This window comes from Plecotus auritus (assembly GCF_963455305.1).
Source record: "Plecotus auritus genome assembly, chromosome: 4".
NCBI lineage: Eukaryota > Metazoa > Chordata > Mammalia > Chiroptera > Vespertilionidae > Plecotus > Plecotus auritus.
The window spans coordinates 79314813-79330269 of NC_137775.1; the positions used below are offsets into that span (position 1 = coordinate 79314813).

Genomic DNA, 15457 nt, shown 5'->3' on the forward strand with positions numbered 1-15457 from the left:
AAATTTTTTAAACTTAAACTTCTTCTAACGCCACTTCTTCAAAATAGACTCGCTCAGGCCGTGGTATTTTGTGGAAGAGCCACACTCAAGGGGCCAAAGAGCTGCATGTGGCTCGCAAGCCGCAGTTTGCCGACCACTGGGCTAGAGAACCAAGCCAATAAGTACAGAAATAGCGAGGTGGTGTAGTAGAGAAAATAGGGTGACATGTATCAGACTGCTTCTATTTTGAATAGAATGAAATGAGTAGATTCCAAACCCAACATGTCCCTTTTACCTTTATCCTTAACTCCTCTCATCTCCAGTATTAGCCTTGCAGTGTCTCTTATAATCCATCCCTTTCTCACTTTAACTGAGAGTCACGTGAATCTGTTGCATTCCCTCCCTGCAACTCCTAATCCCACCAAAGATACTGCCTGAGGTCCTGTGTGGGTTCTGACCTAATCACAATGGATGAGATGAGTTTTATAAATATGAGCCTTCCTTTGGCTGTAGACCCCTTCCCTGGGACGTGCACTTTCTGTTCCTGGAAGCTGCATGCTGTGCCAACTCCAAAGCAGATACACTTCCCAGGCTGAGGTGTCATCTGCTGGCACCTCACAACAACCCAACACCGCTAACTTATTTAGGCTTTTGTTTTTCTAGTGGTGAAAAGTCCTGGGCAGTATTTGGAGATGAGTGCTGAGCAGGCCTTTCACAGGCTATCGGTTCTAGTTTGCTTCATTTTTTTTTTTCTTTATCAATATCTTGCCATGAAGGAAAGCGCTGGAAATTTGTTGCAATTAGCCTGATACAATAATCATGGATATTGCTCTAAGTCTTATTTAAGCTATCATAGACATATTGTCTCATTACCTTCAATACATGTACATGTTTTCGTGTATGTGTATGTGATTTTATGTATAGACTAGAGGTCCGGCACAAAATTCGTGCAAGAGTAGGGCTTCCTTCCCCCGGCTGCCGGCACCAGCTTCCCTCTGGCACCCGGGTCCTGGGCTTCCCTCTGGCCCCAGCTTCGTTCAGAAGGACGTCCGGAATGACATCTGGCCTAATTAACTTATTACCCTTTTATTATTATAGATATAGATGTAGCTATGTAGTATTTGGTATTAGATGTTAGGAAATATTAGACGTTACATGCTGTTAGATGATATCTGATGCTAAAGAAAGAACTAACCAACTGTGGTATACAGAATAACGGTAACATTCTGATCTTAAAGACCTGCTAATATGGGACTTTGCATGCATGATTAAATTAAGCATCTAAAGATGCAGGCATTATCCTGGTTTATCTGAGTGGCCCAGTGTAATCACAAGGTTCCTTATAAGTGGGAGGCAGGAGTATCAAGGTCAGAGAAGGAAATGCATTGATGGACGCAGAGATCAAAGTGAGGCAGCTCTAGAAATTGGAAAAGGAAAGGAACAGGTTCTCCCCTAGAATCTCTGGAAGGAATGTATCCCCTGACACTATGAGTTTAGCTTCCTAAGAACCATTTTTGGACTTCTGATCTGCAGAACTGTAAGTCTGTATTGTTTTAAGCCACTATGTTTGGGGTAATTTGGTATAGCAGCAAGAGAAAACTGATACACTAACCCAAATTCTGTTTACCCAGAGGCATGACTTTTTTTCTTAAATACCCCACTGTCCCCCAGTTTCTTTCTCTCTGCAGGAGATAGGAGATTGGGTGGCCAGGCAGGAAGAGAAAGTGAGCCTGGGAGCCAGAACAGCTGAGGGTCATTAGCGTGTGTCCAGGGCCAGCGCACAGCGGGAGTGGGAAGGTGTGGGTGGAGCCTCTGGCTGGCGATTGAAGCCATCTGGACCAAGGAAACTTGGATGGAACAATTCGAAGGGAATTCTGCTTTGTTTGGATTTAGTTCTGTGCAACCCCCCTCAATAAGCAATTTGACTCTTTTTCTCATTATAACCAGGCCAAGTCAACCAAAGCTTTAAATAGTAAATTATTCCACTCTGGAGAAATACTAATTTTCATAAGGAAAATGCCTTCAACAAAAATTAAAGAGCTATTTTCAAATCCTTCCACTCGTTTCTCATTTCTCCATCAGTTAAATAACTTCTATCGGCACAGTATCTGAACATATTTTACTCTTTTTATCATTATAAAAAGAGAGGCAAGGAAATATTTATCTGACTTGCTAGGTAATCGGAGTAGAACAACTATTAAAGACACAACATTGGCCCTAGCCAGTTTAGCTCAGTGGGTAGAGCGGCGACCTACGTACCAAACGGTCCCGAGTTCGATTCCGGTCAAGGGCCATACCTTGGTTGCAGGCTCCTCCCCAGTCTTGGCCCTGGTCAGGGCTATGTAGGAGGCAACCAATCCATGTGTTTCTCTCACATCGATGTTTCTCTCTGTATTTCCCTCTCTCTTCCACTCTCTCTAAAAGATCAGTGGAAAAATATCCTCGGGTGAGGATTAAAAAAAAAAAAAGACACAACACTGATTTTTTTTAAAAGGAGGCCATATGTGGAAACATATAATAGGACTATTTTAAGATTTTGTAAAAGTTGATATTTTTACAGTGCTCACTTCTGTTTTCCGTCATTATTAATTACTCTTTATGAAGTAAAGTACTTTACTGAAATCAAAGCCTTAGCTGGTAGGCAGAGAGATCTGCGGCTGTTTTGCCCTCTGCTTTGCTTTTAAACATTGCTTTGCTTCTGAGGGCCCCCTGTTTCTTAATCTGGAAAATGGGAACATAACGCAGAGGAGGTCCAGGTTCTCTCCATACTGATTTTCTAAGATTCCATGAAGGCCACCATATTTGCTAAGAAAGGTAAGCCTGACAAAGCTACAGAATTCTGGAGATGATTGTTCTTATCACTGGCCTTAAGAAGTTACTCAGGACCAATAGACTTAAGAGTAGGTCATACTTAGAGATACAGCGCTCCTCCCTCCTCCCCCCCTTATCCCCGCCTTCCTCAGTGTGCCCCTGAGTGGTCTATAGATTCCAAAGATGGCCAACCTACTATGGAAGGTTAAACCTTACAGAAGTGGTAGTCAGCACAGACGGGGAATTTCAGAGTTACATGACTTTATCAAACCATGAATAAAAAAATAGGGGTAGGGACGGGGCTAGTAGGGGATGAAGCTGTATAAATAGGAGGGAGAAAGGAGAAGACATGGAGTTCAGTTCTTTGGGCCATTGTGATGACTTTGGCTTTCAGTTGGGGTGAACTCAAGAGCCATTGTAGGGTCCTGAGTCAAGGATCGATGTGATAAAACTTACTTCAAAAAGGAATTACTCTGACTTTTGAGTTGAGAATAAATTTTAGGGTGATAAGGGAAAAAGCAATGAGATCAGTCAGAAGGCTCTGGAAAAAACCCAGGAGGGAGATGTTGGGGGCCAGATGGAAGTAGTGAGGTGAAGAGAACTACTACTCACAGTCTGGGGATATTTTGAATTTAGAGCTGACAGGATTTGCTGATGTATTGGATGTAAATTTTGGGAGAAAAGGCAAAGGAAACTCCAGTGAGATGTAGAAGGATGGGATAGAGAAAACTGGGCAAGAGAAATCAGGAGTTTGGTTTGGACATATTAATTTTTTATGTTAGATGGTCAAGTAGAAATTTTCAGTAGTGTTGAATATTGAAGTCTGACATTTGGTGAGTTCCCATTTTGTGAAGTGGTTTTCATTTTTTCAAACCAATTTTTATAGTATTTTATATATCAATTAAGAAGAACTTGTTATGCATAAAGAGAATTCATCCTTTTATCTATCTATCGTAAATATTTCCTTGGTTTATAATTGTTTTTACTTTGAAAAAATGCAATATTTTCCCACAAATATTTTTCTCTTGTAGTTTCTTCCAGTGTTTTTGTTTTGGGGAGCTCAAGATACTTAATATTCATTTTCCTTTTTTATGGTTTTTAAGAATTTTAAATTCTTGATTTTATTTTTGGAATTTGCTTTGGTGTTTGGGATGATATGAAGGTCCAAAAAATTTTGACAAACTTGGAGAATGACTATTTTAGCACAGTGAAATTCAACTGGAGTAAACATATGGCTCTTATTTGTCTGGGAGATGTTATTTAAATTTAACCTTGGTGAAAAGGGATCAACATATGTGATGGGGGTGCCTAAAAGGATGATGTAACTTTTGGCATCATTAGTAAACATATAATGTCTATATTAAGAAAGATGACAGTCCTGCTTTTGGATTTGGCTTAGGATACTACACTTTAGGGATGTGTAGGGTCTGGATTTCATTCAGAAGAGAGTAACTGGGAGATAACAGAACTCAGAAAACAGCTGTGGGGGAGGATTTACTGAACTTCAGGTGTAATCCAAACAAGAGATACTGTTTTAAAATACTCAAGAATGATGGTAGAGAATCAGAGGAAAGGGGACAGGGGAGACTAGTACTGAGGCTTGCAGAGTATGCTTGACAGGGGGTGAATAATTACTAGTAGAACAACAGGACCCACGAGACAAGATTTTTATGCTTTTCTCTTTCCAGGCCCTTAACTGAAAATGTGCCAATTGTGGACTCCATAGTTTAAGAGCTGTGGGAAGTTTAAGGCTGAGAGCCATGGAGATTAAAGACCTGGAAACTGGAATACATTAGGACAAAAGCCAAAGACATGGCTATTATTTGGCTTGGAAAGGGGAATCACAAGAGGAAGCTTAATTATAAAGTGTATAAAAAACATCCCCCTAGAAAGAGCAGTTACTATCTGGACTCTCACTTCACCTCAATTTGGGTTCCTTAGCAAAAGTGTTTATTGTCTCAGTGTCTCCCACTCCTATAAAGCACACACACACACACCCTCATGAGAGTTACACTCATAAACGAAAAGATGGGCCATTTGCCTAGAATGAACTATTCTACACTTGGGCAGTTTATCTTCCTTTTCTGTAATGTTATTTACTTCTTTCATAAAACTTTCCTAGACAATGCTTAGTTGACTAGCTCAGTCATTGTTCTCCAGCACTCCCCTTATATAAATCTCATATGTGGATCTTTCCAAATTTATCGCATATGCTTCTTAAATAGATTACTTATATTTTATATGTTATAGATAGTATAGACAATAATGATGTATACGTAGACATCATATATGTACTAATGTTATTTGTGTATTTAATTAAATTATTCAAGGAATTGCTTGATTCCACATCTAGTATTTATGATTTTAAAGATAAATTCATGTGTATAGTGTGTCTTCTTTTGATTGTAATCTCTATGAATGCAGGGTTGTTTCTATGATTATTTTTAGAGCCCTCAGTATTAGTGACCAGCTAGAATCAATAAATACAGGAGTGAGCAAAAGTAGGTTTATAGTTATGAGTACATGAAACACAAAATTTATTCTTGCATTATTATTTATTAATTATTGTATTATTTGTATTACCACTATAAACCTACTTTTGCCCACCATTATTTCTATGTCTGTTTGCTTATTTTTTTTATTCTTTCATTCATCCGGTCATATACATAATATTTGTTGGGTATGTCACTGTTCCTGGCACTCTTCTAGGCTAAGGAAATGTAGCAGCAAACAAAATAGACAAAACTCCTGCTTTATTGAAGCTCACAGCCCACTGGAGAGAAACAGATAATCCATTCACAATAACAACTTAAAAATAAGTAAATAATATCAGATGATGGTAATTACTGTGGGAAAATTATTGCAGAGCAGCAAGAGAGGAAATGGGGTTAGTTATTAGTCACCTCCTTTTGAATATAAAGCATAATTACTAGAAATTTAGGTTGAGAAGTAAGAATTATGGAAAATGGCATCTCTTATATTAAAAAGTAGTGTATTCTTCTTTTGAAATAAGCTTGGTATAACTTTAAAACTTCCTTGGGGAACAAGTTAATTTACCTAAATTTAATTAAATTCTGTGAATCTAAGAACTGAATTATATCTGCAGAGATTATTTGCCAAAGGTAGACAATGTTATTCTTTCATGAGCTTAGCTCAAAGCTAACTATTAATTAAAAGTGGCTGATGTTGCTTTGTATTTATCACCCATCCACCTTTATCTAAGGGAAGGAGGATTAGATTTAGATTAAATTTCACTTATAGTAAATGTAGTTTGCTTTAATTTAAAGTAGCAATTCTGTTCTTCCCTCACAGAAGCATAGAATTTCAAATTATCAAATATAAATCATTTGCCTTAGCCCATAAAAATATTTTTTAAAATTGTTACTTCCTATTTTGCAATCAATTAAACTATATTTTTCCCCAGAGTCCTTCTGTCAATCAGTGATATTAATCAGCCATCCACTGCACAAGCCTGAATCCTGGGCATCATTCCACATTTCCAAATTCCTCACCTTCTGTAACCCATCATCAGGTTAGACTACACCTTGAATGGATTCAGATTCTCCCTGCCATTATCTCTTCCCTTCAGGAGCCTCCCATATGTTCTTCATACTTTTTCTTGCTCCCTTCAATATGTCCTCCACAGTGCAGAAAGTGATCTCTTTAAAGCTCAAGTCTAATTGTGTGACACCTGATTTAGTGGCTTGGATTAAGGTCAAAGTCCTTCATAAGACCCACAAGCTGTGTACATAACCTCCATTCTATCATTCCAGTCTGTGTGCAGTATGCATACATACATCTCTTCTTTCATCTCCAGGGATATGGCTCATCCTATCATGCCACCTAGCACATTGAAGGGCTTCCTCTTATGTTTTGTGCTTTCCTTAGTGTTCCTTTGAGCTCAGGTCTTCAGAAAGCTTCCCTTGACTGTCTACTTTTTAGTTGTTGTTGTTAATCCTCACCAAGGATATTTTTCCATTGATTCTACAAGACAGTGTAAAGGAGGGGGAGAAACAGAGAAAGAGAAACATTGATGTGAGAGAGACACATCAATTGGTTGCCTCCCGCATGCAGGGATCTAGTCTGCAACTGCGGTACATGCCCTTGACTGGAATCGAACCCAGGACCCTTCATTCTGGGGGCCAATGCTCTATCCACTGAGCCAAATCAGCTAGGGCTTGACTGTCTACTCTTTATCTCCCATAACATCACAGTTCTTTCTTAGAACTTAGCTCAGGTGTAATTTTATATACATTCATGTGATCTGTTAGCCAAGTAATACGAGTTAAATAGTTCAACTATTTGATGAATAGTTGGGTTAGACAGTAAACTAGTTTCTGTAATATATATATATATATATATATATATATATATATATATATATATATAATTTATATATGGAAAGACAGAGATTCATGAATATTCTTTGAATTTAGTTGTATAGAGCTATAAAGTCTACCAATGATTAGAAGATTCCACAGTGGACATTAAAAGTAGACACTTGATTTTGGTTACCTGGTTACCCTGGCTGTGTATCTAAGAGTATCTGTTGGAATTTTGGAAAACTTTGAAGAAAATTATGAAATAGAATAAACTTTAAATTACATTCATACATTTTAAAAATAAGAGTGATATTCCAAATAATTTCTTAGAATTTTATTCTCATTTTTAAGTTTAGAGTATTTAAAGGAAACCATCTCACTACTTAAAAAACTATATATTTATTTTGGCAGAATATTTTTTAGTATGATTAGAATTGGGCTCACTAGGCATTTTGACCCTAGCACATTTGATGATTTTATTACCAATTTCCATTTCAAAACTATATATCTTTCCTGGAGCATGGCAACTATGAATCATGGAAGAAAAGTAAATTGACTTTGTATACTTCAACCCTACAATTTGGCAGTGAGAATATTTTTTTCCTGTAAAATGACTCATCTGCAGAGAAACTTTTTCTGAACATGGGAAAAACTTAAATACTGTCAGAAATCTTGCAGATGGGGTAGTGTGGATATTTGGATCTACTAATAATTGCAAAATGGTAAAATTAATGTTGACAAGTATTAAGCAGTCAAAGGTTGTGTGAAAGTTACAGTGTACAACACAGAAACTTGTATATTTGGGAAAATAAAAACTCAGTAAACTATATGGAAAGCTTATAGTTTTTCCTCTTTCAGGGCATTTTTTGTTTGTTTGTTTTAGTGTGCCCTGCTATGAGTCAACGTTTTATTTCTTGCTCATCTTGGAAATTGTTCTCTGTTATGATATTCCTCCCTGTTAACCTTTATTTTCCTGGTTTTTAGTCCAAACGTTTTTTTCTGAATTTAATCTAATTTTTTCTGGTGTTTTGCCCTGGGATTTCCCCACCTTGGATGTGGTTTTGTTTTTTATTTTATTACCAATCATGCTTCCTGTAGTTTCTAAAATAATCTTTGAATTTCTTTATACAACTTAAGTTTTTAAGACCTTGTATCATTGTAAGTTAAGAAAAAATGAACAACAGTAGCTTGGTTCTTTTATTTGGGAAGCAGTTACTATTCCTTTATTGCAGTTCTTCCAAAATCAAAACCAACAGCCATTGTAAAATACACTGAGGCCTTGTTCACATGTTCAGGATTAGATACGTATGAATGTTGCAAAATGGTTAAATCATGATGATAACTGGACCTGCCATTCCCCATGCATTAATGATAGCTATTAAGGCTATAGAATAATATTCTCCATAAGTGTTCTCATAGGATTATATAATAGTCATTGATTCTAAGAAAAGAAATATTTATTGAGATCCTAACATCTGCCAGACATTTTCACCCATAACACCATGTTTCTTTTCTGAAGTAAAGTGGGCATTAGTATCTTGATTTCTGGTTTAAAAAAAAAACAGGTTTAACTGGGCAAAGTGACTTTGCCAAAATCCCATAGAAAGGGAAGAGCAAAAATTCAACCCAAGGTCTTTTCCAATTTCAAAATTCATTGTCTTTCCACTTCATTGTGTTGTCCCTGGATCTGAGGATTTGATTTCTCTGTCTGAGGTCACATCATGAGTCAGAGGTGAGCTGGAAACACATTCTGGGTCATCTTCATGTTACTTTAATCCACTAAAATGTCATGTGTTCTCTCTATAAAAATGCATTAACTTCTTTGAAGAGAAGAGATAGCATGGCAGTTTTTGATCTTCTCCAAAAGATTAACTTTCTGAAAAAAGTAATAAAGCAGATATGACATTTGGCTTAACTTTTGAAAAAATGTGAAAGAGAAAATAATTCAGTAAATGTGAACTTTGCAGATGACCAGCCATTTTGATAAATAGCTAATCTCCATAGTAACTTTCTTTTAGAGAATTTTATGAATATGTCTTTCCTCTGGGCACTCACTTAATCTGCTGTGCTTTGGTGTCCTCATTTTAAAATGGAGATAAGGCTGCATTAAAGGGTGGTTGTGAAGATTAAGTGAATTTATTAGTTTGGAACATGACAAGTCATATGTAAATAATTGCTATTATTATTTCTCCCAATTACAACAGCCCATTGCAAGTTATGTCGACTGTCCAGAGAGTGCATGCAAGATTCTGGAGAATCTGAAGGACAGTCTCGGTGGTGGCATTCATAAGTAACCTAGTTCTATTTTGGTGTGTGCCAACAGTGATAGAATTGAAATTCAATTCCTGGCCTCTCTGATTCCAAAGTGGCGAGGGAAGGAGATTCAGTGATAACCAGAGTGGTACAGATATACATCTGAGCAAACTCTGTGTAGGTTGACATCTTCTTTCTTTCAACTGATCCTGAGAACATGAACCACATGGCATTACTAAAGTTTCAATTTGCTATTGGAAAGAGCACAAACATAACATGGTTCCTCAGGCGAAGAAATATTTCGCTCTTGTGTGCCGTGTGGATGACTTGAAGGTGACTTCTTCCAATGTTTGATAAACAGAAAATGTGCCAAACGCTCTATTTCATGCTCGAAGTACAGCAATGAATTAGATCTGGTTCCTCTTCTCAAGGGGACACAGAGACAGTGCCCAAACAGAGATCCTATGGCGGGTTTGAGAATCACTGATTGTTTTGTATGGAGTATGGAAGGTTGCTTATGATTCTCACTCACTGGTGAAGTAAAATGTTTAAGGATCAGGCAAAGGGAGTTGAGAAAAATCCTGACTAAAGCATAATGATATATTCTGTGAAAACTGAATGGGGTATGACGGAAAGGATGATGGTTAGTGATAAAAATGATGGAGTCATCATCATTCAGGGAGTAACTGAGAGCATTTTACAAAATAAGAAATGCAAGTGTATAAAAAGAGAAAAACTATAATCTGTGACTGATCTTTTGGAGACAACCACTATTGTTGTTGTTGTTAGAGCTAGCAAAGAGTAGTAAAAGAAATATTTGGAAATGGGACTGGAAAAGCAGGTAGTTATGATGTCTCTAAAATTGCAGCTGAAAAGGTATTGACAAGTAATTGGATGACTACAAAGACCAGAGCAGATATCTATGAGGAGCTACATGAAAATAAATCTTTTGGGTTTAAGAATGAAAATGTGATTTAAACATGAATGAGATCTGTGTTAATACTATTGACAAAAGAAAGCTGTGTCCAAACAGTAAGATCTGAGAAAGATGGAATATGAATAGAGTGGGAGACAACTGGAATCTGAATAAGAGAGGTAAATGTGTTTGCAGGTGCCAGGTGGTCCAGGTCAATGTGACATTGACCCTGAGAACCTACATAAATGTTCAGGGCCTGTAAGTTTGTTTGGGAGTTTAATCCCCATGTACTAAGTGAAGAATGAGGAGTTCCCCCTGTCTGAAAAAGATATGCTGTTTTACAAAGGGTCCAGTTTCTGGAGGGATGTGTAAGAAGAAGTAGAGATGAAAGTGGACCATGGCCTCAGCAGACAGCTCAGCCTTGGGAGGTGGGGGACAACATGTCACAGCCATATTCTTGGGGTTAACATAACAGCTTTCTAAAATGAGCATTCCAAAGGCTGTTATAGACTTATTCTGAAGGATAACATTCACCAAAGTTTAATTTATTCTAGAGATTAGCTCAGATGGCCATTAATTCAGGAAGTTTAAAAATGTATTACATTTGTTTAATCCTCCAATTTTAGGTGTTTTCTCCTGAATGTGTTGAATGTGTTTCTAATGTGCAGTATATTTGTTTAGAGGCTGTGAACATTGGCTTTATATTCTGATCCCAAAGCCTTCCTTTTAAATGAAGCATTTCTGAGTATTTTTATTAATCTTGAGATATTTAAGACCTTTTTTCCTAAAAGCTGAAGGATATGAATTTCTTATTAAGCAATTGACACTTTATTATTTTGATTTCTTAACTAAGTGAAGTCTTAGGTGTGAGAAACTTGAGACAGGCGTGAATTCTGAAATGGAGGGCTTCTCTTTGGGAATGTGCTGGAATGTTAATTATTTATTCTTCACTTTTCTTTAGGGATATCAGGGAATCTCAGGATCACCAGGTGTTCCAGGATCCCCAGGAATACAAGTATGTGGCCTGTTTATGCATATTTTAGAAATACTATTTCTAGTGAGCCGTAAACCTATAACTAACAGAACTTTATTTTGTGGTTAATTTAGGGAGCACGAGGACTACCAGGTTACAAAGGAGAACCAGGGAGAGATGGTGAAAAGGTAAACACATCCACACACAAATGTGTCCAGTTGTTTTAGTCACTCAAAGAAGATAAGGATGTTGTTACCTATGGTGACTCCCATTCAATAGTGTTCCCCTTGATGAATTCCAAGATTTGTGGCTTCAGAAATTTGTCAGTGGCCATTGGCTAATGAAGCTTTTATTACTGCCCGGCCGGTTTTGCTCAGTGGTTGAGCATTGACCTATGAACCAGGAGGTCACAGTTCGATTCTCAATCAGGCCACATGCCCAGGTTGCAGGCTCGATCCCCAGTAGGGGCCATGCAGGAGGCAGCTGATCAATGATTCTCTCTCATTACTGATGTTTCTCTCCCTCTCTGAAATCAATAAACTATATTTAAAAAAATTTAAAGCTTTTATTACTAGATGAAAGTGGTTTTTACTTGATGATCACTGTCAAATGGAACAGTTATTGGCATTATCCTGGTTCCATATTCTCTCCTATGGTTAAGCTCTGCGGGGGTGGGAGCGAGCTACTCTCTTAGAAGGGAGAAAATTATATGAATGTAATGTGTTCCCTGTTAGCCACAGATAGTTCAATATCCACATGTCCATCTCCATAATAGATACCTGTCTGGCAGCTGGCCTATTGGCTTAGCTTTACAGAACTTCTCAAGCTTCAGTGGGTACAGACAACATTTGAACTGCTAACTTTCCTTGAAGTACGTGTTCTTTAAATATATTCAATAAGTTAGTACCTCCCCATGGATCCAGTCAAGGCCTACTGGCTCTGGTAGCTGGTCCACATCCAAGATGCCTATTTGTATTTGCTCATATCCCCATGTTAATTTGTTAGCTTAATTCCTAAAACACAATTTTATTTCTAAGTTCTTTGTTTGCTCCTGGTAAAAACCTGCATTAATTTTCTAATTATGATCTTTGCAAAATTAGTATCTTTTTAAAATAATGTGTACAGCATCCACATGTGGGAAACCCTGATGCAAACTATATCTATTTTATGTTTTTATGGTTGTTCTTATTGGATGGATCTTTGGCAGATCTCCTGATGGATCTGCCACTTTCAAGCTGTTTGATCTTGGGCACGTTACTTAATAATGTTTTTGACTCTTACTTTCTTCATTGATGCAATGGAGATTTCTTTATAGGCTTTTGTGAAGACTTAAGTGAGATAATGTATAAAGAATACTTAGTATGGTTCCTGGTACAGGTTTCTTCTTAAATAAATGGTTATTGTTTTGTTGTTCTGCTTTATTCATCAAGCAGCTTGGTTCAGTTGAGATGTGGCATGGGGTGGGCTGGCGTGTCATGGGCAGACCTGGGTTAGAGTGGTCACCAGGGGAAATAGGAGGGTTAGTGACTACAAAAGAAACAGAGAAGATAGAATAGATCAGGGCAGCTTTATATTAAGGGGAGAGTTACAGGAGGTAGAGCAGTAGCAGTAATTGATATAATTCCTGAGAAGCAGTATGAAATCCTCTTGTCTACTGAGTGGCCTTGGGCCTCTGAATATTTTTAGCCACTTAGCAATCTCTGCCCCTTTTGTTTTTTACTTTTTTTAAATATATTTTTATTGATTTCAGAGAGGAAGGGAAGGGGAAGAGAGATAACAACATCAATTATGAGAGAGAATTATTTATCAGCTGCCTCCTGCACCCTCCTCCCTCACTGGGGATTGAGCCCACAACCCAGGCATGTGCCCTTGACTGGAATCGAACCCGGGACCCTTCAGTCCACAGGTTGATGCTCTATCCACTGAGCCAAACCAGCTAGGGCTCTCTGCCCATTTTAAATTACGGAGGGGCATCTTAAGAGATGACAGGGGGCAGGCCAGGCTCACAGGAATAGGAGATGTCTTATATTTCCCAGGTCTTTCTATATCCTGAGAGACAGCTGGTGCTTCTCCAGGTGAATGGGGAATTCCTCTGGAAAGGTCAGGAGGATACCTGTTCTGAGAAGAACTTCAGTACAGGATCATTGCTGTTTCTTTGACATTCTTACAAATAGCCTGACTTGGGCATTGGGAGATGCATAAATGTATGCATGTATGAATGAATGCATCTGTGAATGGATGAATGAATAAATTTATTTATTTTTCCTTTTACCTGGGTTTTAGAGACAAAATATAGAAAGGAGGCTTTATATTCAGAATTGGAGTGAGTTTCCTTGGGAATAGATGTGCCTTTTTTAAAAAAATAAAGGAAAAAAGTAAAAATTAAAAAAAGGAATAACAGTAATTCAATTAATCACATCTCAAACTAACTGCTCTATAGTTTAGGGTTATTGTGCTGTCTTTAAAATAGATGGATGTGGATTTTACAAAGCTGTACTTTTTATTGAGTTAGATAACTAAGATGTATGTTTATGCAAAGATCTCTGTTTTCAATCCAGTAATGATTTCACTCAGAATTGAAGAATTGATTGTTTTCTAAAATTCATTGTTTGGGCATAAATCTGATTTGACACGGTCATTGGGGCCTAAAATCACTTCATGCTACCATTTAAATTCTGCCTCACATTCCCTGTGGCTTCAGAGAATTCTTTATCTCAAGTTAAAGTAATTTAGTAAGTTAAAGACTTTTCCTTGTGTGTGTGTTTTTTTTCTCTTCATAATACATTTCCTTGACTTTCAGAAATGGGACTGTTAAAATCATACCTCTGAGGTGGCCTTGACTAGTGGCAGGGCAAGATATTTCTTCCAGGCATTACACAGTGGCTTTGGGGAGATTGTTCCACACAATACTGTTCTCCATTAGGAAAATTTCCCAGAACAATTTCCATTTGTGGATTTCTTCTGAAAACACCCATAACAGAAATTCTCAATTACAGTAATTAAAATTACATGTATTTCTCATTTGCTTTAACATGTTCCTCACATATCAGACAAATTGAATGTACACAGATTTTGCGGGATATTTTTTCCTCTGAGTTTACAAATCAAAAGGAACACTTAATCCACCAAATGGTCTTCAATTGGTAACTCATTTTATAACACGCTTTAAAGCTATTCTCTGGAACCTAAGTACGTCAAAACACTTCCTCATCCTTAAGAAAACCTAGCATATTTAAATTGTGTGGCAAAATATATATATATTTTTTAAATTTATTTTGGGTTGTATTGGTTAACTGCTCTCTATTTATGGCTTTTTGAAAAGTGTATGAAACTTTTTATGGCAAATTCAGTTCTGGAGACACAGAAAGTATTAATAATTTCTTTTTTAAACCTATACAGACTTGGTTTTTCTAGGTTTAGGATATACAATATACTAATTATATCTAAGGTATCATTATGGAACAAATTATACATTTTGTTTAATTTCTTTGTTAGAGCACTTAACATTTAAATGGTTCCTTCAAGACCTCATTTTCCCATTGTCTTCAGCATCACTACCAAAGAATCTTGTGATGAGTGAGACTTTTCCCACTTAAATAAGTCCCTTATGTGCATTATCTGGGCTTCCAAAGTCAAAAGATTAAGTGGTGCTATCGTGATGAAGAACTCCAATATATACATTGAGAGAATAGTAACAAAGGATCGAGATAAAAAGGTTGTTACAGGATGATATATTGAACTTAGTATGTTAGTAGTTTTACTTCTTGCAATTTTCTGAAGCAAAACAAAAAAGTTTAAAATATTAAAGCAAAGCCATTAGTGACATAGGAGGGAGAAACAGAACTGGTTTAGCAAAGTTGCCACTTTGTTTTTTTCTTTCTCCAAAAGAGAGAGTAATCTACCCATAATCTACCTGCGTAGTTTTCTGAAAGCATCACAGCGCAAACAGTGGTGTGTGTGTGTGTGTGTGTGTGTGTGTGTGTGTGTGTGTGTGTGTGTGTGTGTTTGTGTGTTTGTGTGTGTTGTGGGGAGAGGGGAGGGAGATTTAAAGCAGTTACAGGTTACAGGCTGAGCTCTGAATTTAGGCTACTAACCACCAGTCATACATCTTAATCTCTCTAAATCTGGTTTTCAAAATATAGAAAGTGGGGGCCATGATATTATTTTATAGCCTTGTTTGAAGATAAAATGAGACCAAGCATG

At 37.2% G+C, this 15457-nt stretch overlaps 1 protein-coding gene across 1 annotated transcript in view; it reads left to right on the forward strand.

Moving 5' to 3' along the window:
* The window catches only part of COL21A1 (collagen type XXI alpha 1 chain), a 181204-nt gene that overhangs the window by 103982 nt on the left and 61765 nt on the right, over window positions 1-15457 (forward strand). The window contains exons 11-12 of the mRNA XM_080664705.1: window positions 11243-11296; window positions 11389-11442. Coding sequence (XP_080520831.1) covers window positions 11243-11296; window positions 11389-11442 — 108 coding nt within the window. The remainder of the gene's footprint in view (window positions 1-11242; window positions 11297-11388; window positions 11443-15457) is intronic.